The 26,760-nt window shown below is 38.7% G+C and overlaps 1 protein-coding gene across 4 annotated transcripts in view; it reads right to left on the bottom strand.

Moving 5' to 3' along the window:
* The window catches only part of TTC39C (tetratricopeptide repeat domain 39C), a 76,457-nt gene that overhangs the window by 30,231 nt on the left and 19,466 nt on the right, over positions 1–26,760 (bottom strand). For 3 of the 4 annotated variants that reach the window (XM_075062969.1, XM_075062970.1, XM_075062971.1), the window contains exons 2-6: positions 17,003–17,051; positions 14,670–14,798; positions 7,430–7,544; positions 2,226–2,580; positions 563–731 (exon numbers count right to left, since the gene is read on the bottom strand). In XM_075062969.1, the coding sequence (XP_074919070.1) occupies positions 563–731; positions 2,226–2,580; positions 7,430–7,544; positions 14,670–14,798; positions 17,003–17,051 (817 nt within the window). Of the gene's footprint in view, positions 1–562; positions 732–2,112; positions 2,201–2,225; positions 2,581–7,429; positions 7,545–14,669; positions 14,799–17,002; positions 17,052–26,760 lie in introns of those variants that run through there. The other variant, XM_032799048.2, reaches the window with a different exon arrangement.

Here is a 26,760-nt window from a genome sequence, read left to right as displayed (position 1 = left end):
CTTTTCAATACACACAGCATTAGTGAATCTTGTTTTCAGGGAATAATCCTATTCAGCTCATATCTCACTATGGGAATTAAGAATACCCTGGTTTCATGTCTATACAGCAAAGGAAATTACCTAAACTTCAGGAAGTCACTGAGGGGGGCTACCTGTACTTGGCTAGGTCAGAGTCAGGCAAAGCACATCAGAAAGGAAAACAATGTTTTCTACTCATGTTTTCAATAGATTAAATTCAGATTTCAATATGACAAATTCAAGGCTTAAGTACTTCAAGAAAATATGACATAGCAATAAATACATTTCCTTTTATTAAGGTGCTGCAAATACAACAAGTAGCAAAACAACAAGAGTCAGATCTTGATATTTAAGTCAGTTGGCCAGAGCCAAATTGCAATAGGGCTGATTCAGACTCTGGACATTAAGGTGCAAAAGAAGATTTTTTCCCCCCTTCACGTCTGATTTATTGAAGTCTGTGTTGTTCTAATGTAATATATTCAAGTCAACAACATTTACAATACAACAAATCAAAAATAATCTGGAGAATGCAAGCAGATAATACCTCTAATCGCTGTATTCTTCCCTTGAAGAACATAAACAAAGAAGAATTTGGATAAGCAGCTTCTTTTTTCAGAAGAATCTCCTTAGCCTCTTTCAGTCCTGCCTTGTTATCGCTGCCATCCAAAGCAAAAAAGGGGCGAACTACTGTGTGGTACCACAGTAAAGCTAATCTGAAAGAATACACAAAAAGAAAGATGATTACTATTTGTTTACAGATGAGTTCTATTATAGAGGCACTGACAAAAGATGCAGAGCATGATTTTCTCCTGCTTGCCCTGACTTAAGCCAGTGTCCTTTACTGCCTTAAATTGATTACTTCAAAATTACACCAGAGTATACGAAAGTAGAATTAGGTTCACAATTTCCAAAGCATTAGATGAGTAGGGTTTTTACAATCTCTAGAACTAAGAGCAGGATAACTTTTTAAAATAATTAAGCTTGTAAAAACACCATAAAACAGACAACAATTGAAGACTGAGGGGAAGGGGGAGGGATACTGAGCCTGCTATTCCAAAGTGTTGACAAATAAATGACCAAGATCAGACTTAATGTGGGGAAAGAGCAGGACATGCCTGCTTCCTGGGCCAACTGGTGCGGAAAACACCAAGAAGGGATGGGGGTATTCTCAATTTTCCCACAATATAGATTACATCAAACTGAGCTAATAAATGAATCTTCAGGGCATATTAAATCTGATTATCAGATCAGAACTCTCCAAGCAGAAAGGATTTAACACTGCATTCCACACTTATTGCAGTGGTGCACTGCAGTTCCTAGGCAAACCCAGTAGTGAAGGTATGAACTTTGTGGCACTGAATAGTAAAAAGACCTTCATAAAAGGGCAGTAAATTGAGACTGGGTGAAAGATAAGCCACAAAAAATACCAGAATTCAGCATAAAGAGTCAGGAAATCTTGTTATATGAGGGATGCCCTTCAAAAGTCCAATAAATTGAGTACCCTTTTTGTGTGTAAAAAGTGTAAATGTTCCCAAACTTTTCCAAACAGGAATTAGATACAAATAGAAAAAAATCATATCAAAAAAAATATATATAATGAGTAGGTAGAAGTTTATAGTTTTTAATGAAATGAACATTTTCCCCTGTACAAGTTGTTAAATAGCAAGCTAATTAAATATTTCAGCTCACTGAGGTTTTTAGGATATCCTTTAAATTACTGTTTTAAGCACAATAATTTCTCCCTATTCGTAAGAACTATTCGATGATATAATAAAAGGCTTCAGAGAATAAAATCACCAACACAATCTGAAGGCACATACACCTCTACCCCGATATAACGCTGTCCTCGGGAGCCAAAAAAAAAAAAATCTTACTATGTTATAGGTGAAACTGTGTTATATCGAACTTGCTTTGATCCATCGGAGTGCTCAACCCCACCCTCCCAGAGCACTGCTTTACAATGTTATATCCGAATTCATGTTATATTGGGTCATATTATATTCGGGTAGAGGTGTATTAAAAATAAAGGTCTTATAATATATGATTAATTTAATAAACAATGGCACGTTAAGCAATAATTTGAAAGCTTTTTACCTGCTGATGTTTCCTTTAAAGCAACAAGCTTTTATTTTATTTTTTGTTTCTTTGTAGTTCACTAACTTTCACTACTAAGTTATTTACCAAAGAATTTCAATATAGCTACTCACGTAGCTAAAGGGGCCTTCATGTCCTTACTTTCACTTGCATACATCAGTGATGAAAGCCCCTGTAGGCGGTCTCCAGGAAAACCCAGCAGGTTGATGATTTTGAGCAGGTTTGGGGGCACCATGGATATGCAAAGATGAAAAAGTCCATATCCAAAGCTAACAGCACCTTTCAGTCTGTTTAGTGAATCCTCCGTTACACCTTCTGCAGCAATATGATTATCATTTGCAGCATCAGAAGTCAAGGATTCCTGAGTTATCTTCTTCTGATATACTTCCTGAAGTGTATGAATGTCCACGTAGCATTTATTGTAAATTTTCCAGGCTTTTCGAAGGATCCACCCACCTTTTATGTATGCTGACAACAGAAAGAAAATATATCTCAAGGGTTTATTCCAGATACAGAACCCAAAGTCATAAATGGTCTTTCATAGAATGACAGATACTATATTGCAATTTCTCTTTATTTAAGCTGATTTCACTTCATGACTACAAAGAAGTTCTGTAGGATTTTGCAGCAATTGACATTCTGTTACCTGGAGATTATCTAATTAAAAGTCAAATTTAAAAGGAATACTATCACATATTTTTTATCTAAAACCCTGATTTGATTTGTAAAATCTAGGGAAGATCTTTAATAGAAATAATACGATGTCTTTATACAGTGCTTTTTAGCCAAAGATCTTAAAAACAATTTATAGCACAAAGTTATTACTCCCTGTAGTAGGCAGACAACAAAGATGATACAGATGAACAGAGAAATAAACACAAAGTAAACAATGCTGGCTTCTGCAACTTTACAAACACATGGTGTGGAGTAGGATGAACACAGTGCTGGCATATGGAAAGTAGCAAAACCCCCAAAGGAAATTGTTTAATTTTAACTCTAGGTGGCTTTGAAAGAATAGAGAATGTGGAAAAAATAACCAAACCTTTATCTGGAGTAGATTACAGTGTTTTTTTGAATAAGGTAGATATATTTTTTCATTTCAAACTGTATTCAAAAATGGTTTTACACAGTTAAACAGTGACTCATAGGAGAAGAAAATGAAAAAGGTATGAAAGAAGAGGAACATGAAGTACTTTCCACAGATTTGAAATGAGAGTTAGAGCTGCCGAGAAGACATATGCGAAGTGTGTTTCAGACAGCAGAAGATGCAGGGAATAGTCTAATACCAAAAGTGGGGAGCTTGTATGAATGGACAGAGAAGAGACAAGTCCTCAACAAGTAACAGCAAGGACAGAGGCAGGTTGCAGCATGTGCATGGACAAGGATAATAGTTTTGAACTTGAGTTGTTTGAGGAAGGAGGTGAGGTTACACTACCCTTTGTAAGTGTGAGAAAGTAGGCAACGGCCCACTGCATGTCTGAAGAGTTGAAGTGATACGATAATGGAGGTGCAGTAGGCAAAGTGGGAGGAAACGTAGGCAAGGATGTATGTGGGTACTATTGTCGGCACAGGAATAAGCAGATTTTTAGACACAAATTTAGTGTCCAAGTTGAGATGAATTTTACAAAGTGTAAAGACAAATGAGGCCTGAGACAAGGAAGGAATATGGAGACCAATCTACTCTCTCTGCATATTTGTATATTATTGTACTGCTCTTCACAGAACTCCCTGCACTTACAAACAGAAGTAGAGGAGAAGGAGTTGTGAAAGAGGATTCTCAACTAGCCCAATCTCCTTTAGACATTGGATGTAGGAAATGGAAATGAAGCCACAACTTACTTAATACTATACATGGAGACCTAATTGCACAATCATAGTACTAAAAATTATGTTTGGACTCTCCAGAAGAAGCCATGTGCAGAGAGAGGAATAAGCCATATTGAGTTCTGGGAGAGGGAAGGGGAGACTACTATAATACTAGGGAATGTCCAAAGCTAGCCTGGATGGTGAGTAATGGAATTTTCAGTCAGTGGGCTTTACAGCTGAAGTAACAATAAATTAACATTCTGTATACAGCTCTATAAGGAATAGCAGGAGAGCAGCATATTAAAGGTGAAATTAATTTTTTTCTTTATTTCCAAGACAAACTAGAGTTCTGACTCTAATCTGTTACCATTGATATTATCAGCACCATACACAATGCAGAATACTGCATTCCCTACGTTGTTTTAGATATTGGTGACACTATGAGCTGTAGCAAGGGAAACAGATCTGTGAGATCCTGCCCTTAACAGATAGATAAAGAAAGATTTGGTTTTTAAATAAAGTATTTGTAACCTGTAAGTCTATTATATTGAAAGTGAACTGAAGTGTTCTTTTGAAATAAATATAAAAATAATTTAACTGAGATCAGATTTCTCATCCCCCATTGCTCAGCAGAGCACCCCAAGACTGCAACAGGCCTCCTGGAGTTAAACATTTTGATTGTGTGTGTTGCAAATGAATTTTTATTTTTTTACTATTTCAACAGGAAAAATTAAGCTATTTATTGCAATAAAATATTCCAACCATGACCATAATTCAGTCATATTGCGAGGCTAATGTTATTTCAATTCTCTAATTAGGCCACTTTTTTGCTGCATAGAATAGTCAGCAGTTATGTGGTTCGCCACAGTCCAAATGCTTATACAATTCTGTACAGTAATGCAGTAGGGATAGAGATATGGGAAACAAACAAACAAACCACATTTCACTCATCCCCACAGACTGTGTTTCAGTTAGTGCCTTTGATAAGATCACTGCATCCCTGATGCGTGCACCGCAGAACTTTCGTCCTTCCTGCTTACCAAAGTACTATACTTTGAAAATTTTCTGACAAAAACAGCACATCTCATGATATGGTATACTGAGATGTTAAATTCATAAATCTCAGCATTTATTTATTCATAATGTGGATTACTTAACTCTTTGAGATAACACTTGAGCTGAGACTTCCTGATATTAATTGCTAATAGATTACCTGTGCTATGACTGCAGTGATTAATTTCAAGGTTTTAAATCCCTACAGCAATGTTAAGTGCACCTAGGTAGCAGTCAAATAAAGATCAGATTTGTTTTATAAATTTAGTAAGATGAAAATAGCTACAGTATGTGTGGGAGTAAAACGTTAGCCCAATGAGCTACTAAAAGGCAAACTGTTCATAACACTGTGTGTTTTCATACGGCTGCCTGTCAAACTGTTCAGCAAAAAGTCAATGATTTTCTACTCATCAATTGAGAACCAAGCAATTTACACATTAAGATTTTGTCTCAATAATTTGGTTCTCTCACTATACAAACATTTAGACATAACGCCATAAAAACTATGTATGTATATAAAAACAAAAAGTTAATCTGGCCAAAAGCGGGATTTCTAAAATGATTAATGGGCGATAGACTCAACTGTTCAGCAAGTTCACTCTCACAGTGCAACTGAGGAGAAACTAGAGGATCACAGAGACGGTCTTTAGCCTCAGAGGAGAGTAGCTAAAGATTTCAAGTGAACTGTTCCTGAGTGGACAGACCCAGAAGGGCTGTAAGGCCTGTTTCTGTCCTGAGTTGTTACTGCTGCTTCTTCAGCATTCTCCACAGCAGACCAGAGGAGGAAAGGAAACTGACTGCTCTCTCAGCTTTTGGGTCAGATGCTGTAACGCAGTTATGGTATAAATTCTGAAAGAAGGGAAAATTTCAAGGGGAAAATAATGAGCAAAGAGTGAGTGAAAGCTATACACTACCCACTTGGAGTGCCAAGAAATCCTAAATGACAGCTTATTGGTATGCAGTGTTGTTGTATCCATGTCAGTACCAGGATATTAGAGAGATACGGTGGGTGATATCTTTTACTGGACCAACTTCTGTTGGTGAGAGAGAAAAGCTTTCGAGTTCACACAGAACTAAAGAAGGGATCTTGCAAACTTGAAAGCTTTTCTCTCACACCCACAGAAGTTGGTCCAATAAAATATATTATCTTTTGTCTCATCTTATTGGTACAGCAGACAATAGTCCCTTAGTTTATACATCTTATCTAGAACCAAGCAAATTGCAGAAATACTGGTTTTGAAGAATAGGGATTTCCATAACAGAAGGCCCCATGTTCTCGACCAATGATATTTACATTATTTTAATGGTAATCTGGATATTACTTCCTGGATTTTCTTCAGCAGCCCTCCCTCAATCTTTGTTGACATAAATGAATACTTAGAGGAAAGCTCCGTTAGCACATGACCTGGATCACCTTCTGCATAAATTAATGGGGGCAGTAATGTCTTTATTATGCAAGAAATCAAGCAATGCAATGAAATCTGGAAACAGTTTTACAGATGAGACAAGGAGAGGTTTTTATTCCCTAAATCAGGATTAATTTCTGTGGCAAGCAAGCACCTGAAACTGTTGTGCTCCATGTTTTAATGAATAGAGTCTTTAGTACATTAGAAGTTCACACTGTTTAGTCAGCTTTTCCATCTGTAGCATTAGACTTGTTCATTCAAAACCACTTCGGTCAGCAATTTCTTGCTATCTCCCCCATTTCCTGAATAGGACTGCAGCAACTATATGAGTGTGGGAGACGTAAGCCTGTTTCCATTACTTGGGCTTTGCACGAGAGAATTTTCTCAGACAGTTTCAGCCAGTACAACTTAGATGCACAAGGCACCTATACATCTTTGCAATGATTCCTGAGGTGCCTCTATGAGGATAGGCAAAGTATTCTCAGGTATATATATATAAGGGAGGACCAGCAGAATGTTGGGTATTGGTATAACACAAGGCAGAAATCCCTAATTTATACAGATTAAATATATATTATTTAAAGGCCCTACTATATCTTAATGCATATTTATGTAAAGAGATATCATAAATATCTTTAATCCTAAATACAAATTTAAAATGTCTCATTTTTGCACTATTGAGACCCAGCTTTTAAACCTAGCAAAAACTGGAAAAGAACCCACAAATATACTCTTTCACCTGCAAAACCATCTATTTCTATATGCAAATAAATAATCGCACATAATGTTGGTGCATGCTTGCATACCAAATCAATGTGAACAAATATATGTTTTTAGGGCACAATGGCTGCACATTTTGCAGACACGTTCAGTTTTGAAAAAAATCTAATCCCTCATTCCAAATGCAATCTCTCTCTTTCACATAAAGGAACTATCTTTATCAATGTGGGAACCAGTAATCATTTTCACACTTTAGAGATCAGAAGTTAATACTCACTCTACATACCAATGGAAAAAAAAGCTAAAATATTATTACTAGAGTCATACCACACCTGACAATTCCTGTTTTACAAAACAAAGCACAGCTAGGTAAACTTGACAATCTGCTACAATTATCTGTCTCTGGAGTCGATCCATCATGGATGGTGCAGATTTTCGGCCATCAGTCTGTTTGAAATATACAAAAGCAGGGTGTAAAAGAAATTATTTAAATTTCAAACTAAACGCCTATATTCTGTGCAAAATTTATTAAATCACATATTTATATTGTATAAATCTTTCAGTTTTGACTGCTGGTGCACAGGCAACCTTGATTTTCCAGCAAGTTAAACATATTCTGTATGGGAACTGTAATAATCCAATATCAAATTATATGGAAAAATATTTATTTTAGAACTTGATTAATCTATAATCAACACACACAGAGCAATATTTGCCTGGCTTAGTATAGACATTTCCTGTAGTTTCCCCACACACACACACAAAGTGCTCAACTGTATTACCTGAAATAGTCTGAAAAATTGTACAAATTAATATACAAGAGACAAACACTACTTTTAGAATTTCTAAGTTAACTTCAACCATGTTATTCATTCAAAATTGCACTTAAAATAAACATTATGTATTCTATTATCAGTATCAGATTTCCTCAGTGTAGAAAAGCACATCTAAAGAGAGTACCAAATTTCATTTCATTCAAAAGTTCCCTATTTAGACCTACTGTTTCTTTAATTTATTATAGTGCCATAGCTGTTGATGGATTTTTGGAAAGAAATTTATATTAAACAAAACCAAGACCAAGACTCTTGTCCTTGAGAGACTTCTCAGGTAAACAGAGATGTTTTGGTTAAAAGATAACAGAGGAAGTTTTTGTTACACTCCACATACATTACTATATAGAAAGGCATTAAGCATGCATAATACTTTACTTACTGATTTATGCACAGATAAAAGTGCAGTTACTCTCAGTCACTAGAGATGCAATGGCTAGGTGCTGAACGAGGAGACTTGGGCCTGGCAGTCCTTCATTCTTGAAAATCTTTCCAATTACCAGGTAGTGAGATAGTACACCCTCTAAAGCAGAGGTTCTCAAACTTTTGTACTGGTGACCCCTTCACATAGCAAGCCTCTGAGTGCGACCTCCCCCCCCACCTTATAAATTAAAAAAACACCTTTTAGTATATTTAAGACTATTATAAATGCTGGGGGCAAAGCAGAGTTTGGGGTGAAGGCTGACAGCTCGCGACCCCCATATAATAACCTCGTGACCCCCTGAGGGGTCCTGACCTCCCAGTTTGAGAACACCTGCTCTAAAGAACATAGATCTTTTACTTTGTATGAACACGGCTAACTACACTTTTTCTGCAACAATAACCCTCAACGTTTCAACTTGACATGTGAAGAGTTATTTTATACAACTCTGAAAAAAACGGTTACCTACCTTTTGTACCTGTTGTTCTTCAAGATGTGTTGCTCATGTCCATTCCATTCTAGGTGTGCATGCCCATGTGCACAGTTGGAGATTTTTGCCTTAGCGATATCTGTAGGGTCAGCTGTGGCGCACCTTTGAGTGCTGCACTTACGCATCAGTACATCAGGCGCTGCCGGCCATATGCCCTCTCAATTCCTTCCTACCTGCAACTCCGACAGAAGGGCAGGAGGGCAGGTAATGGAATGGACATAAGCAACAAATCTTGAAGAACAACAGTTACAAAAGAAAAGTAACCGTTTTTTCTTCTTTGAGTGCTTGCTTATATCGATTCTATTCCAGCTGACTCTCAAACAGTGTCAATGGAGGTAGGTTCAGAGTTCACGGTCTTGCAGCTTGCAGCACTGCTCTGCCAAAGCCACCGTTATCTTGAGCTTTCTGGGTAAGTGCATAATGAGATGTCAACATATGGACAGATGACCAGGTAGTGGCCCTACTGATCTCTTGGATTGGTACCTGTGCCAGGAAGGCCGCTGACAACACTTGTGCCCTAGTCGAGTGTGCCGTCATGATCGGCAGCAGAGGCACCTTCCTCAGCTCATAGGAGTAACGGATGCAGGCCATGATCCAGGAAGAAATCCTCTGAGCAGACACTGAGCAACCTTTCATTCTGTCTGCCACCGCAATGAACAACCACTTGACTTATGGAACAGTTTTGTTCTATCTATGTAGAAGGCCGGTGCACTCCTGACGTCTAGGGTGCGTAGCCTGCTCTCCTCATCTTACGTACGAGGCTTTGGAAAGAAGATGGGTAAGTATATGTCCTGCCCAGTATGAAACTGGGAGATGACGTTGGGCAGAAACGATTGGTGCCATTGCAGCTGGACCTTATTCTTGTAGAAGATTTTATAGCGCGGTTCCGAAGTAAGTGCCCTGATCTCAGACACCTTGAGGGTTTACGTTATTGCAACCAGGAATTAAACCTTGCAGGAGAGAAGCAGGAGAGAGCAGGAAGCCAGAGGCTCGAAGGGAGGCCCCATGAGCCTCAACAGCACAAGATTCAGGTCACAGGGAGGGATGGGATCCAGGACATGTGGGTAAAGACACTCCAGACCTTTCAAAAAACTGGCTCGCCATGTCATGAGAAGATCAAACTGCCTTGGAACGGAGGATGGAAAGCTGAGATAGCAGCCAGGTGGACCGTGATCAATGACAGGGACAAACCTTGGAGTCTGAGGTGAAGTGAGGCCTGAGCAGCCTGGATACGTCATTCCGAAGCCCAGCACGTGAACCTTTTCTACTTGGCCAGGTAAGTCACTCTGGTAGAGGGTTTCCTCCTACTCAGCAAGACTTGCTGAACACGGGCCGAGCATTCCCATTTGCCTGCATTTAGCAATGTGGGAGCCACGCTAACAATTATAGCACCTCCAGGTTCGGGTGCAGAAGGCTGCTGTGGTTTTGGGACAGCAAATCTAGCTAGCGAGGCATCTATTGAAAGGTTTAGCAGCATGCCGAACCAGTGCAGGCAAGGCCACACAGAGGCTATTAGGATAATCTTTCCCCTGTCCTGCTTGATCTTCAGAAGGACTCTGTTAAGGGACAGCACTGACAGGAAGGTATACATCAGAGCCCTGAACCACATGTTCTGTTCATTCTGCAGAATGGATGGAACCCCTATCCATCCCCCGGAATGAACAGAACACATGGCATTTCCTGTTCTGCCTGGATGCGAACCAGTCCACCAGGAGAGTCCCCCAGCTCTGGAAGATTATGCTGACTGCCTCCGGATGGAGTGATCACTCATGGCAAGACAAAAAGGTCCCACTGAGGTGATTTGCTAAGATGTTCTTGGTTCCAGGCAGGTGCGCGGCTACCAGATAAATGGTATGCTGCATGCAAAAGTCCCAAAGGCCAAGAGATTCTTGGTAAAAGACCAACAGGTGTCCAATCATGCCGGTGGAGTCTCAGCGAGGGGCTAAACCGCCCTTTCATGCCAAAGGAATACCCTTCTGGTTACCATGGCAGGGCCATCGGACGCCTGCGCCTGACTGCTAACCATTGCCACCAGAGATCAGTGCTTAGAGAAGGATCGGTGCTGGTGTCAGGAGGACCAGTGCCAGAGCCACCAGTATCATGAGAGTAGCACTCCCATGGGGCGGTCGACAGAGATCTGCACTGAGAGGATGACCAGCGGAGGGCAAACAGTGCCGGTGGTACGGAGACCAGCACCTCCCCCTAGGTGATCCATGTCAAGATGATGGGGACCGAAAACGTGGTGCTGGTGACTGAGAGCGAGCCCAAGAGGATCTGGACTGTGACATCAGAGATCTGTGGTGTGGAGATGGAGAGCACTGCCTTGGCTCAGGGGATCAGTGAAGCTCCACTGCCTCTTGGGAGGTCTTTGTGGCTGGCCTGCCCTTGTAGGGAGCCTTTGCTGCCTCTTGGGGCACGCACGGTGCCAGTGGCACAGGCAGAGACCACTGCTTTCTCAGTGCCAGGGGAGCATTGATGTCACCACAAGTTTGCATCCCCCACCGCTCCTGGAAGTCAGTTGTGGATCCTTTAAGGGGGTACGGGCCCCGACCGGGGAGGTACATCCGCATGGCTCCGGAGCAGCTGGGCAGCTCAAAGTGTGTCCTTTGCCTGATGCCCCACATCCTTCCTTGCCCAGTGCCGGGAAGCCATGCTTCTTAGTTCCCTTTCTGGGCACTGGGGATGAGAAGCAGTACTAGGCAGAGCTGGTGCTGGGGGTGAGCTAAGCACAGGGGCCGAGGTAGGAGTCAAGTCTTGGCAGGATGGCTTAGAAGCCGGACAGATGGCAGCCTCCATGAGGAGAGCCCTCAAATGAATATCCTGCTCTTTCTGAATCCTGGGTTGAACGTTTTCACAGATACAATACTCGTCCTTCACATCTGATTCCCCCAAGCACTTGAGGAAGCTGCTGTGGGGACGGGGGTCACTTTCAGGCATAGTTCTGTTACAGTCCATGCAGGGCTTAAACCCCGGAGACCAGGGCATGCCCTGCTTGGGGCAAAGTCCCTGATGGGACTCGAACTTCTAACTACACTTAACAACTACTTAAGATTAATTACTATAAACAACTATTTACAAGGCCTAAGGCTTAAAGTCTGAACAGACAAAACCACTAACCTTTGCTATGCAAGGAAAGGCGCTCCGACTAACCACCACAAGTGGTAAGGAGGACTGAGAGGGCGTGCGGCCGGCAATGCCTGATATACAGACGCATGAGCGTGGCACTCAAGGAAGTGCCACAGCCAACCTACGGATACTGCTAAGGCAAAAATCTCCAATGACTGTGCACGTACGCGCACACACACCTAGATTGGAATTGACATAAGCAAGCACTTGAAGAAGTAGTCTAATGGCATAACAAGTTCAGGTAACGATAAAGCACCTCTATAGGTGCATCTTGGGAAGAATATATTATGGAGTTACAGAAAATAGCTACTTCTTCAGGGTGATGGGGGAAACTACTTCTGAGATTCAACTAGGCCCACTAAAGGCAGAAAAAAGCAGATTTTCTTTTAACTACACATTGTAGGTAAAGCTGCTCGTTTTGGCTGGTGAAATTCCTAGCTCAGTTTCTAATGGGAATGTATTCTTCTTAAATAACTTTTGGGTTAAGATGTTAAGTTTATTTACATTGAAACCTTTTTGCATACTACACTGTCCACAAAGGTGCTGGCACAGATACCTTCTCTAGTTAGATAATGTGAAATTACAAGAATTTGAAAATTCATATCTTTTCCATTTAGGGCCAGATTCTGCTCTCAGTAGTGTAAATCAGGAGTAACAACACTGAAATCACAGATCCATTATATGACCTTGGACAAATCACTTCACATTTCTGTGCCTGTTTTCTCCTCACCTTTTGTCGATTTAGATGGTAAACTTTTCAGGGGAAGGAACGCATCTTCCTACATATTTGTACAGCACAATGAAGCACCAATCACAAACAAGACTTCTGGATATTTGTGATCCAGGGACCCCTTAGTGCCAACTCGCAGAGGGCATAAGGGGTGGTGCATAGGGATCTGATGTCTATATAATAATGCACTAAAGGGTGGCATGTGAAGTCTCTACCAATAGCCAGTAACACACTGGACATCCTAATCATTGCAAGATGCATGTACAGATGTTATTTAAGGAATTAGGTATCTATACTGAAAACTATGTTCTTAAGGTGTGGGAGTTAAGATAGGTCTCCAGAAGGTGATAAACAGGTTCTGTTCAGGCTAGGGGTAGTAGACATTTCTCTCTCTAGCTGGTCACATGAAAGATCTACAGGAAAAAAAACAAACACAGGGTGCCCTGTTTATGAGTAAGGACAATGTTTTTGGGGGGTATAACTGGGGGTACTGCAGTACACCCCAGGTCCTTCATTGAGGAGATGAATTATCAGCCTGTTCTGTCTTATGAAAAACGGGTCACATCCAACCTGGCTAGAAAAGACTGGAAAGACTAAGTGAGCTAAACTTTCATTAGACAAGATAGTATCTTGTTAATTAAATCTAGACTCTAGAAGACATTAGGATTTTATTTTATATGTAAGCATGTTTCCAATACTTTCACTTGCTACTTCTAGAATCTCTGCTCTTTATTAAATAAATTTTTACCTATTTTCACTAAACATATTTAGGTGCTGTGTGTTAAGTGGAGCGGTGATCCTCAGGTGAAACTGGTAATCTGGTATGTACTGTTCCTTTGACAGCAGTGAATTTGTGAATTCTGTGAACCAGTAGTGGACACTCCAAGGAGATGCTCAGGGAGCTCAAGGGTTGGAATGTGCCTATCTCTAATCTGCAGAGAGAGAGCAGGGCATGCATAGGCCTGGTGTGCTGGTGTTGCCTGTGGTCAGTGGGGTTGGGGAGCTGACACCTGGAAGGCACAGACAAGCCTTCCTCATGCTAACTGCAGGCAGTACTGAGGTACCTCGCAACCCTGGCTATCCCTGGGAAGCATCACAAGATATTACTATTTATATAAACTAAAAAAATAATTATTCAGAGTAATCAGACTGCATGCTTCCTGAAAGAAATTCAGCAGATGGTCGGTCCCTTGAAGAGTATACGTTAAGAAGAAAAATATTTCTTGGCATCAATCACAGCTCTTCTGTAGAGTCACACATTCCTTGTACAAAATTAAAAAAAAAAAACCAACAAAAAAAAACAGACTCCAAGTGGCTACTTAGATAACTCCATCTCAACACAGCGCAACTGATTCAATTCCTAGAGCTCACCATTAAACTCCAATGGCATCCAGATACCAAATCACCAGGTTTCAGTGAGGAACTAGAGTCAAGAGCCTCCTCTAACAGCTGATAAAAGCAGCTGGTAACCTGACAGACACTCCAGTTGGGAGGGTAGACCAGGTCTGTCTCATCAGCAGAGACCACCACAAAAATCTGTGAGGTTATGACTAAACTCCGTGTCTCTGATGCCAATATGGGTATGGGATAGCCTCTGCATTGAAATGGAAGAGATGATGGTTGGGCCACCCAACAGTATTCAGAATATCTAACCCAGCAAAAGACAACCATATAGGTGACGCTGTCCTCAACTCTGGGTAAATCTCTCTCTCCAATTTCTAAAATGCTCATCAGTGTGGTAACTAGCCTCTCTAAACCTAGGAATTCCATATACCAGCCCATCTGAGCTGACACTGCAAACTGAAATGTTTGAGAACGAACAAACCACAAGGATTCCCCAACAGCAGTTCCGACATCAACTCAGCCATGAAAACCCCTCTTGAATGCCAAAGAGAAAAGGAAAGGTAGAAGGAAGTTTTCACAAACGGTTGCACACAGTACACAATAGTTAATATTTTACAGATGCTCCACTTACATTCCTTTTAATTTTATTCTTGATTGTTTCTATAACTCCAGCTTCTTCACTCTCACACAGTTTTTCTGTGGCTTTTAAATCATCACATGCCAACTGCATTTTCTCTTCTTCAAATGTCATCATGGCATTCTTTCAAAAACAAAATGCAAAGATTTGAATGACAAAACAAGAAAATGTGTATCAGCTATTGGTGCAGTAATTATAGACAAAAACTAAATAAGTCTTTAAAAAACATGAGGATTAAATTGCTACTCAAGACTCATGCTGTGTATATACACAGCTAGATATATGTAATCCCTTGCCCAACTGCATTTAAGTGTCCCTCACTAAAATGTCAAGAGACTGAAATCACAACTTATTAGCTGACGCTGTTTCTCTCAACAAAACTGAATGTTTAATATATAGTTGATCTGAAAATAATGTCATTACATTAGCTGAAAAATGAATTACATTATATAAATTCACTTTCAATTACTGTTATGCAGGATTCAATTTGTGTCTGCGCACATACTGTTTTATATAATTTATTCACGTAAATAACATGCCTCAAAGCCAAGAACAAATAAAACCCACTGCATGATGAGTGATAATGAGCAGAATCCCTATACTACTTGTTTAAAAAAAACAAAAAACAAAACCATTTCAGCTTTCATTTAACCTAGCTAAAGAGGATCTCAGGATAACTGACTTTTTTTTCTGATGCTTTTGTCTAATAGAAATTCTGGATGACATAGGCATGCGAAGTGCTGTGGCTATCTTTAGAACAGTAACTAAGCAGAAGCTTTTCAAGGTACAGTGATGCTGTACTGTGCTGTTATACTGGTTCAGTAAATCAACTCAGATGACCAAGCCTAAGGCCAGGTCTACACTACACGCGAAAAATCGATTTTAGATACACAATTTCAGCTACGAGAATAGCGTAGCTGAAATCGAATATCTAAAATCGATTTACTCACCCGTCTTCACTGCGCGGGATCGATGTCCGCGGCTCGTCGATTCCGGAACTCCGTTGGTTTTTTGTGGAAGTCCAGAATCAATAATAGCGGCAGGGATCGATATATCACCGTTAGATCAGACGCGATATTTGCGAACCACCCGAAGCAAATAATTTAACGGCGCCGATACAGCGCGCTAAGTCTAGACGTGGCCTAAGAGATTTTCATCATGTTGGCCTAAGGCAAGAAGGAAAAATCCTCCTATATGCCTTTCCAAGTCACGTAGTCCACAGACTGAGGTGTTTAAAATTAATTTAATGTACAAAAAAAAGCACTTCGGGAACATTATAAAATTATCTTTTTTTTTTAAATAAAAATTTACTATTCTATATATGGTTGCAGTTTAGGATTAAGCAGGCAAGTCATAATAAGGTCAACTTAAAAACGAGGTTCAAATACTTTCTTATATATTATTAAATATGCTTTTAGATCAGCAGCTCATTTTCATCCCTTTGCTCTCTTCTTCCATATACCATGTACTTAACACATTTTCATAAATGTGACCGATCACACATTAATAACCTTTAGTCTATTAGCATTCTTAGTCCTCAAATACCTCTGCACCTTCAAAAAAACAGGTACTAATTTAAGATGTTTTCACATGAAGTCCACCAGTTTTATTCTAAAATGAGACTTTTTTCTAAGTCTCATTTATCATTAACAGTTTATTATAGGACAAAACTGAATTTATGAATTTCATTTCAATAACTTTTTTCAGTAAAGCAAAATAATCAGTCTTTGGCTTTTGCTTTTAATGGAACATGTAAATATTTAATAAATTTGAGATGCTGAATTTATAGAACCCTTTACTCCCAATTAAAACCACATAAAAGAGCAAAACAGGTTAAGATTCCATGTATGCAACATATGAGTTATGCATGTTTTATAACAGGGGTTGGCAACCTTTCAGAAGTGGTGTGCAGAGTCTTCATTTATTCAGTCTAATTTAAGGTTTTGCGTGCCAGTAATACATTTTAATGTTTTTAGAAGGTCTCTTTCTCTAAGTCTATAATACATAACTAAACTATTGTTGTATGTAAAGTAAATAAGGTTTTTAAAATGTTTAAGAAGCTTCATTTAAAATTAAATTAAAATACAGAGCCCCCCAGGACCTGGACAGTGTGAGTGCCACTGAAAATTAGCTTGTGTGCCGCCATTGGTACGCGTGCCATAGGTTGCCTACCCCTGTTTTATAACTACATTAATTTTAATATTCTGAGAGAGTTGAGCCTAACAGGAAAAAACAAATTATAATATGCATCAGGTACACATAAGGAAATTAATAATGACACAAACAGTGAGATGAATTCTCTCTGCTCAATTTGTTCACCCACTTACCAAAAAACTGACAAAACTGGCCCCAAAACTCATTAATGGACTGTGGTTTCTGTAAAAAACAAAAACAAAATATAGCAAACTATATGTATACATGTGATAACTACAACAAGCACCTATAGAAAATATCTGATATCAAATAAGGGTTACGTGTCTGGGAATAAATCTGCTTCATTAGATGAAATTCTGAACTCAAAAAGGTTTTTCCAATCAGTCACTATACCCTCCTGCAAACAAAATCAGGAAGCCAAAAGTTAAGTCCCTTTTAACCAACAGGTCAGCATATTCTTTCAAAAAATATTTTTGATTGGATTTTAAATACTCATCTAAAATTAAACTTATCAAGCAGTATGTTTAAAAAAGAATAACTGTTATGGTCAAAACATATCTAGTATTATTTAAATGACAAAAACTACAAAAGCCTGATGTACTCAAAAGTACATCTTTTTGGTGGCTGCTGGGAAAATACTCTATTATAAACTTGTCCCAGCAGATAACTCTTAATTGATTCCATTAAAAGATTTTTTTATTTGATTTTCATTGATTTATGCAAGATCATAGTGTGAAAGATGAAGGTACATGATACACTCCAGGGAAAAAGCCACAAGATGGAAAGAACTCAACATAATTCTCTGTGGATTTGAGTCACCCATACTAGTACAAGAGGTGGAAACTGAAAATTTCTGTCTTTCAGGGTTTCCATGCCCCAAAAGTATTAACTCATGGGAGCGGGGAGACAAGCAATAGCCTTGATATTGCGACTGCATTCAATGGGGCTTCACATGAGCCAAAAATTCACCTGCATGTATGCAGTTGCAAATTTGGGACAAATGGGGAACTCCATGGGGGGTTCTGCTAGGGAAGGGCCACTGCAGCTCTAAGGCCAGAAAACAATAGGATCCCTGAAGGTTGGGGTAGACATGGAGATACAATGATTCAGCAGAAGCAGTAGAGCCATACATTTTCCCTGCTCGATGTCACCTATTTTTAGGGGCTCCACTCTCCAGCCTGGAGCCCTTCCAACAGAGCAGGTATTGAGGATGCCTTCCACTATTTCAACCCTCTAGTGGATGAGCTCTCTGCTGTTAAGGAACCTTGCAGTTATTGTCAGATTTATCCCTCAGCAGGGACCAGAAAAATAGCAGAGGTTATGGCCTTCCAATGACAGATCTGAAGGCAACTCAGAGGGTATCCTGGTTGATCTTGGACCAACTTTGATCTCACCTCACTGCCTGGCATTTCATACCTATCCAGCAGCATTTCCTTCAGTGAGCCATGCTGCGATTGACCATACCCCACTGCCCAATTGTTTTCTCCTATCCCTCAACTTCTGAACAGATTTCTATTTGTAAGAGTGATTACAATATTCCCTGGTATTCTATTTCTAGAAGTATCTAATGTGTCTTTCATCTAGTTAAGTGCTCAGGAAATATGATGATGGACACTGTAGAAATGTGAATATAAAAAGAATGTGACTTGGAGACCTGAAGTTCCATTTTGATAGTTCATAAGAAGTGTGGTTCTTTATCTGCTTTGTTCCAGAGATCTAAAATAGGTCAGAAGTCTCTCTCATTAATTTTTAGTAAATGAATTAAGAAATTGTACATCACTGAAGGTTTTCCTCGTTTCATGAGAATTAAGGTCTAATCCAAGAGGGTGACAGCAATTCCTGGGCCAAACAGACAGTCAGGTTATATTCAGTACCTGGGTCAGATTTCAGACTGAATGACCACTGCGATCACACAGTCACTATGAAACGCTGTCTATGGCTAAACATAGAGCTAGCTGTCAGGAACTCTTGTTATAATCTCAGCAACGCAACTGATCCACTGTTTGGCCTTGGACAAATCATTTGTTTTCCAACGTGTAAAATAAGTAAATATTATCATCCTTTTCATTAGCATATCATGGTTTGTGATGGTCTCAGAAAGACAAGATGTCAATGCAGGTTTTTCACAATTTACCCATGTTTTATTTTACGTATTATGTGTAACCACAAAGCCAATAAGCTTGGAGGAAGCAAGAGAGGAAAAGGAATGAAAGGGAAATAAGAGACAGAAACAAGAAGTGAAAAACCTACACTTCAAATACACATTATAGTCTGTTTGACACAACATTTGTAAATATAAACCCATATATATTTTATAATATAAATCTTTTGCTGTGGGGTTTTTCAAATAAATATAGTAATATACAAAAATCAAAGAGGAAGACACACACTTCAAACAAATATTCTAGATATTTTAATCTCCTGAATGTAAATCGACAGGCAAGGAGTCGCTACCAGAAATATAATTGTTATTATAATTGTTGTCTACAGAGAACCTGTGTTACAGACTAGTAGAAACCAGTCACACGTTAACGTGTGTTTCAGTGACACTTCCACCTAAACTCTAAACTTAAATTCCACTGACCTGCTGAAGTACTCTTCTGAGTATAGAGGGCTTTGCCTGAACTGGGGTCTTTATAGCAGTATGAGTAATTTTACACTAATCTGCAAGATATTAAACTATTAGTTTCTCAATGAGCAACCAGTTCTTCTAGCGTCACTCCCTCCCATTCATCCTGCATCAGATTAGGCTTCCAGCATTTTACACATTCTCTCCAATTCTTTGCCCTCACATAATTCCTACATTTTTTTAAATAATTTCTATCTTTTTTGTTTGGGTGGGTATTTTGCCCACCTCTTTGCCATGCCACTGCCTACAGCTGTTTCCAAAATTATCATTGTTCAGTGGGTTTCTTTTTACAGCAACACATCCTATCCATTGATATTTGTGCCTCCTAATCATCTTAATGCTGCCTGTCACTTCATTTTGCTGCATCCGTTAGTCTGGTTTCCTAGCCAGCAATGTACATTACCATCGTGATCCTCACTATTCTTTTTGATGGTCTCAAGCATCAATGCTATTTTCTTGATGAGGATTTATGGCTTTGAACTATAGATCACCATAAAAAAATATTAGCCAATAAAGTGCTGGAAAGAGATTTACACTCTTTTGAAGTCAGTATCTCCTTATTTGCTAAGCTTCTCCTGCAATTTAAGAGGAAAAGATTGAACTAGAATGAAATGTGCATCAATATATGTTTGTTTTTTTTTAAATAAGGTTGGGAGGTGATTTTCTCTTAAAGACATGAAGGGCAGTGAACATCTATCACCATTAAACAATTTGCAAGGAGTTGCAGAGGGACTGTGCTACAGTAGTTTACTCTATTGCCCTTTGTTGTTTTTTCCCCCCCAAAATAATCTTGTGAAGCTCATGTGGCTGTATATTTCTCAAGTGAACATAACACTAAAACTGCTTTAGCCCCACATTTCTTAAAACAGGAGCTTATTGTAAGAAGTTATTACTTTAAAAATGTTCATCTTAAAATATGGAATTTAAGTGAAAAAAAATCCAATAGCTGAATTGTCTTTGAGATCAAACACTGCAGTGAAATCACGCATTAAGTGTGTTGGTGGTCTCTTTCTTGGTGCTAAGCTAGTGATCAGTAAGTCTTTAGTTCCTTAGATCTCATTTATCATCTTTCTTGTGTAAAACAGTAGTATTACATCAATTCTCCTGCCCTGTGTTTGCTCAAATGCATTCTGTAAACATTGCCAATTATTTCTAAAGACTTCCCTGTGCTTTAGAAAAAGATATCAAAATCAATACTGCCACACTGGCTATTTTCTTTCTTCATCAGTTATTCTACTTAGGTAATTACTTTATTATAACAGATAATAGCTTACTTACAACATTATAAAAATCCTTACCCAGCTCGTTGAATGGAAGTGAAAAAAATAGGTTGTATCTGTGCAGCAGTTATTTGTTAAGTAAAATTTTGCAACGTATTTTCAATATTAAAGTCTACACAACTATAAACCTCAAAAACATGTTTCAAATGAAAGAAGTACAGAAATATGTTTGAAAATCTTTAACTATTACCTTGGATATCTAGCTGCAAGGCAGAAGGTGTTTTTACAGTAAAATACTGTAAAAACAGGATGAACAAGTATTTACATTATCTTAATGACAGCACTGCTGCTAGACGCCACAATACAATTATGCCAGTGTAGTTCATTTCATTATGGCTCTTAATATAGCTAATTTTGTTTCAGAGGAAAGAGAGGAGCTTGCTCTGCCCTTTCCTGGGGGCTTTAGGTGAAAATAATGCAACAATTAAGGCATTTTAAGAAATAAAGAGATCATAAAAATGAGATTTAGGTTTAGTCAAATTCATATGTCTATGTGCCTCTGATGCGTGCACCACTACTTTTCCATTACCTGTGTGCTCTATTGTTGTATATTACAATATTCTGTGAAGTATTTCATTTGATTTTTATATGTAAGGTTTGATAGCTACTTACAGAAATTAAGTACTTTTGTAAATGTGAGTTTAATGCACAACAGCTTCAGCAGAATCTACACCAACTTTCAGACAGTATTTATATACAGTACCATATTATATCGAAGGATGCTACCACTCTAGAGCGTTAGTTGCCTCTGCAAAACAAATGACAACTTGGATAGCTGTAAAATCTGCAAGCCACTTCTACAAAGCAGTGAAAATTCAAGCCAGTGAGTGTCCTCCAGAATGGCTAATAGCATATCAACAATGAAGCAGCACAGTAAAAGAGCAAGTCTACAGTTGTGGAAGTTCACAGAATTCAATTTTTTAGGGTTTTACGCCATCTCTTTTGTTATACGGATTTCAAGAGAATAGGATATATATTTATGCGCACATACTACAGTAGGTACTGTCATTAGTCTTAAAACAAGAATCCCTAGAATAATTCTGATACAGCAAATACAATCTGAAGTTTTCGCCAAAGAAGCTGAAGGGAAGCTATTAACTTGTGGCAGCTATGTGGACTAAGTGTCTGTTTTCATTTATTCAAGGTTATTTTTGAAACCTAATTGAGGGCTTCAAGTGTCTAGGTAAAAGATCCTCTATTCTCTAAACATGAATTTACCCCTTGATGAGGGGAGTTGAAAGATCAGCTTCCTTTAGCTAGCCTGTGCTCCTGGTAAGGGAAGGCCTGCTTTCCACCAGAATCTTCAAGCCACTTCTCTGGGTCTTTTCATAAAAGAGGCACAATTAGGGCTCATCTCCCCCACCCTTGTAGGAGCACTGAGCTTAGATCATACATTATTAGGGTTGGAAGGGACCTCAGTAGATCATTTAGTCCAACCCCCTGCTCAAAGCAGGACCAATCCCCAAATGGCCTCCTCAAGGATTGAACTCACAACCCTGGGTTTAGCAGGCTAGTGCTCAAACCACTGAGCTATCCCTGCCCTAGGCTTCTCAGAGCCTGGTTCCCTAGCATCCTTTCCCATGAAATTCTACTCTTCTACCCCTTGCCTATTTTTCTTGTTGGCCAAAAAAAACCCCCAAATTCCTACTTTTCTCATTTCTGTACTTTCTGCTTAGTACATCCCCCAATTTTGCACTTTTCCTCTGCCTCTCTTATTACTGCTACAGGAGAGGGGGTTTTTTGTTTTTGATTTTGGCTGTTCTGGATGGGGGCTACCAATTCTAACCATCAGGGCCAGAAACCTTACCCTCCAGATTGTTCTGATGTTGTTCAAAGTCAGCAGGACAAAACGCAGAAAAAAAATTCATTTGCTCTGTTTTGTTTTTAAACTCAAGTCTCGCTGATCAAGACTGTAAACCTCTGAACAGTCCCAACAAGAGCATACGTGTGTGTAAATTAGCAAGAATGACAGCTACTAAATCATCAGTTATATCAACAGACTGCCACCCCCTTTTTTTCCTGGAGCTTCAGAAAGATTTCCAAGGTCTTCCACAGCCGATCTTCCATGCCATGGAGTATAAGTTGTCAAGAGATGAGATACACTTCATCCTTTCCCAAGGAAATGAGCATGGATAATGAACCTGCAGGCCTCCCATCTCTTACCAGTCGAGTGATTAATAAAATGCACATGAGATCAAGATTTCATGTATGGCTTTTGAAATACTAGCACCACATACATCGTTATTTTAAGACATCTCCAGAAATCAAGAATTAAAAAACCACCACTAACTCCCTGCTTCCACAAACACAAGTTCTAAAACCTGCCATATTTTAGCTCTGATCAAAATTTTAGGTAGCAGCAATACTTAAGGACCTTCCCCTCCTTGCTAATTTAGCAGTATCTAGAAATGTATTCTATAGTCTATTAGAATGTGACTGATGAGATTCTGAAGTTGAAAAATAGGCTTATCAATGCATTAAAATAATTAAACAGCACCAGAAGATCATGAACAAAATACAGGATGTATCATCTGTTCCAGAAAATAATTTTAAGTACTTCCCAAACTAACAATGAAAATTAAAATATTATTCCTTCTAAACTTATGGATGGATTTGATAACACCTACTGACATATTTTCAAAATGGCACTCAAATCATTAGGAATACAAAACAGTCACAAACAAAATATATACATCTTTTTGGTCTGTTTAGCCAACAATGAATAATCCTTTAATAGATTTTAATGTAGCCTGTGCAAATACAAATATAATCTTAGAAAACATTAGACATATGTACACTATTAAACACTTTATTCAATATTAGCTGTATGAGCAATTTCATCTCAGAATTAATGAACTGAAAGATTTTGGTATAATGACTAAAGATCTACTTGAAATGTGGGATTGTCAAAAAATTGCAGCTGAGTTGCAGACAAGCCATGGAAAATTGTGGAAAAGTAATAATGGACCTTAGTATTACTGACAATAATGATATCCATTATTACTTTTCTGTGATTTTTCTGCTGTCAGTTGCTCAGGGCTGTGAACAGGGGCCCAGAGCTGATAACAGGAACATTGGGAGGGAGGGGGGAAAAAGGTGGGACTCCCAGCTGTAAGCCACGTGGGGCAGCCAGGGCTTTCACTGAGAGCCACACAGATAGTGAGGCTCCCACCATCAAAACTGCGGTGGAGGCCTAATATTACAGAATCAGCAGTATCACCAGTTAAATTGCATTAAACATTAATTGCAAGCAGGAAATGTAAGATGTGTGTTTAATTTATACTTGCCTAATTAATTTTTAAGTTTGTTTTAGTCCTAGTTATAGAATATATCTTATATATACGCAATTGCTATTTTTCATCACCAGTAGATACCAAGGTAATTTATTGTATAGTCACAGTAGTTAGCACTACTATTTCCAGTGCCGGTCTTCAGATACCACTAGAACATAGTTTCTGTAACATACATATGTTTATCAGTTGCAATAAATAGCATTGAAAAGGTATGTCTCTCAATTAACTTAGCAATGTATTGTGTATATTGCAGAAACAATCATCCTCCCACACATCAAAGACACAGACGTCATTCTTCTTTTAGTAAAAGCCACCTATGCAGAAAGAGAAAAACAGGAAGAATTAATTTCCACTCAAGCTAAAAATCTGTTTAAAAAAATTACAGACATTTAACTTATTTGTTTAACAACTGGTCATTGTACTGACTCTTACCTTAAATCTGAGAGAAGCTCTTTTTTTCTAACTCCTTTCTTCATTGCCACTGCAGTCTTCTAATGGACAAAACTCCCATCATTCAGCTGTCACTGCTTTGAAGCTTTACATTATCTTGAAACAATAAGTTTCTTCATGTTAAATCTTACAGAAATCTTAAAATCTAGCTGCAGTTTTTCTATTACTCACCCAGTGAAAATTCTGGTGTTTCTGTGTGAAAGCTTTTACCTCATTTTCTGCAGTTCTACCTATGATGGTGTTCCAAAATTCTCTCTTCAGACTGCCCCAAAAAGCATGCAGCAAGTCTCTTATTTGTTTTGCTTCACTATTAATATGACTTCCCCTCTTCACTTCATTCCCTAGTCTTGCAGTCTTCTATACTGTCACTTAAAAAAAATCTCAATTATATTCACTATTATTGTAATTCATCCTTCTTGTTTTTCTGTTGCCATTTCTAAATATCTTGCTCTTTACCTTTTAGCCCGAGCTCTTTAGAACTCACTTCTCTTTTTTTATTTCATTTAAATACCATTTCAACACTTAATCGATGCTTTATGTGCTCTTTCAAATTCAACTTCTGTTCTCTTGTGTAATGAAGAGTTTGATGCTTGTTTTTGTAGACTGTCCTTCTGTTACCCTTTCCCAGAATTACTAAACGACGTCGTTATTACTGGGCTTTGTTTCTTCTTTTTTACTAGTTTTTCGACTACTATATTTAGATGCCTCAGAACATGTGACTTACAAAAATATTTGAAAAGAAGGATTAGAATGGTCCATGCTCTGTTCAAGGCACTCACAACAATATGTCTTTTCCATTTCTAACTACAATGGTCTGAATAATTAATCCAGAGACTACTAGCTCAAGGAATAAGCCAAATAGCAAGAGTACAGTGTTGCCACATCCTCCCACAAAAGCAGTGCCTTTGCAATTTAAAGGAATGAGATGTATGTACTATATTGCAACATCAGCAATTTTACTTTTACAAAAATGTAATGAAATAGAATTACAATAGAACCTCAGAGTTACAAACACCAGAGTTACGAACTGACCAGTCAGCCACACACCATTTTTGGAATTGGAAGTACGCAATCAGGCAGCAGCAGAGACCCTCCCAACTCCATCCCCCAAAAAAGCAAATACAGTACAGTACTGTGTGTGACGTTATCTGATAAAAGATGACCATGTAGATCATTGTTGCTACCACTGTTATATAATTGCAACAAATCTTGTACAAAAGTATGTCAAGTAAGGTGTCCATGGCGAGGTTATGACTTGCTGAATATGATTATGCTATTTGTATGCATGTATCATTTTTGCATCTGAAGTTACGGATATTAACTATGTACCTGTATTTCAAATGTTTGCTCATGTAGTAACACCTTCAAGGTATTTAGCCCACACAGCTGAAGGGACTATTCGAGTTGAATGGTCCATCAAAGACCACTTAACTCACAATGGAAGATGCCTATCTACACTTAATGGACTTTCCTGAGAATGTTCTAACAGGATTATGGGGGATGGCCTCTATTATGACTAAGTGAAGCATGCATAGACATGTGACTTAGCCATGTGACTTCGAACACAATCTTGTTCTTTGTAGTTTTCCACAATGGGTTTCCCTTCACTTGGCAGAAGCTATAAAAGGCCCTGGAAACATCTCCATTTTGCCTCTTTCCTGCTCAAACCTCTGGACTTATACTAATAGGAGCATTCTAATCAAGGGACTGAGGACCTTCCAGTGATTTGGAAGCAACCAAAGACTTAACAAGCCAGCAGTTTATTTCATCACTGCTACAAGCCTGATCCAAGAACTTTGCAATTGTTGTATGTATTTGATTCCTTTAACCAATTTTAGCTTTCATCTTTCTTTCTTTTTATGAATAACCCTTTAGATATTAGATACTCGAGGACTGGCAACAGTGTGATTACTGGATAAGATCTGAGTCATATATTGACCTGTGTATGTGGCTGGTCCTTTGGGATCAAAAAAACCTTTTGTTTGATGACATTGATTTTAAATAACCACTCATCATTAAGTCTACTGTATGGGTGTTGAATATAGGACTGGAATACCTAAGGCAGCTGCATTTCTAACTTCTTGTCAGCCAGTGTGGTGAGATAGAATCACAGACTTTAAGGTCAGAAGGGACCATTATGATCATCTAGTCTGACCTCCTGCACTATGCAGGTGTCATAAATAGATAGCTAAGGGTTAATGTTTCTTTTACCTGTAAAGGGTTAACAAAGGGAACCAAACACCTGACCAGAGGACCAATCAGGAAACCGGATTTTTCAA

Source organism: Chelonoidis abingdonii, chromosome 2 (assembly GCF_003597395.2).
Source record: "Chelonoidis abingdonii isolate Lonesome George chromosome 2, CheloAbing_2.0, whole genome shotgun sequence".
NCBI lineage: Eukaryota > Metazoa > Chordata > Testudines > Testudinidae > Chelonoidis > Chelonoidis abingdonii.
The sequence above is the reverse complement of the archived record's forward strand: the minus strand, read 5'-3'. Positions and strand labels throughout refer to the sequence as shown.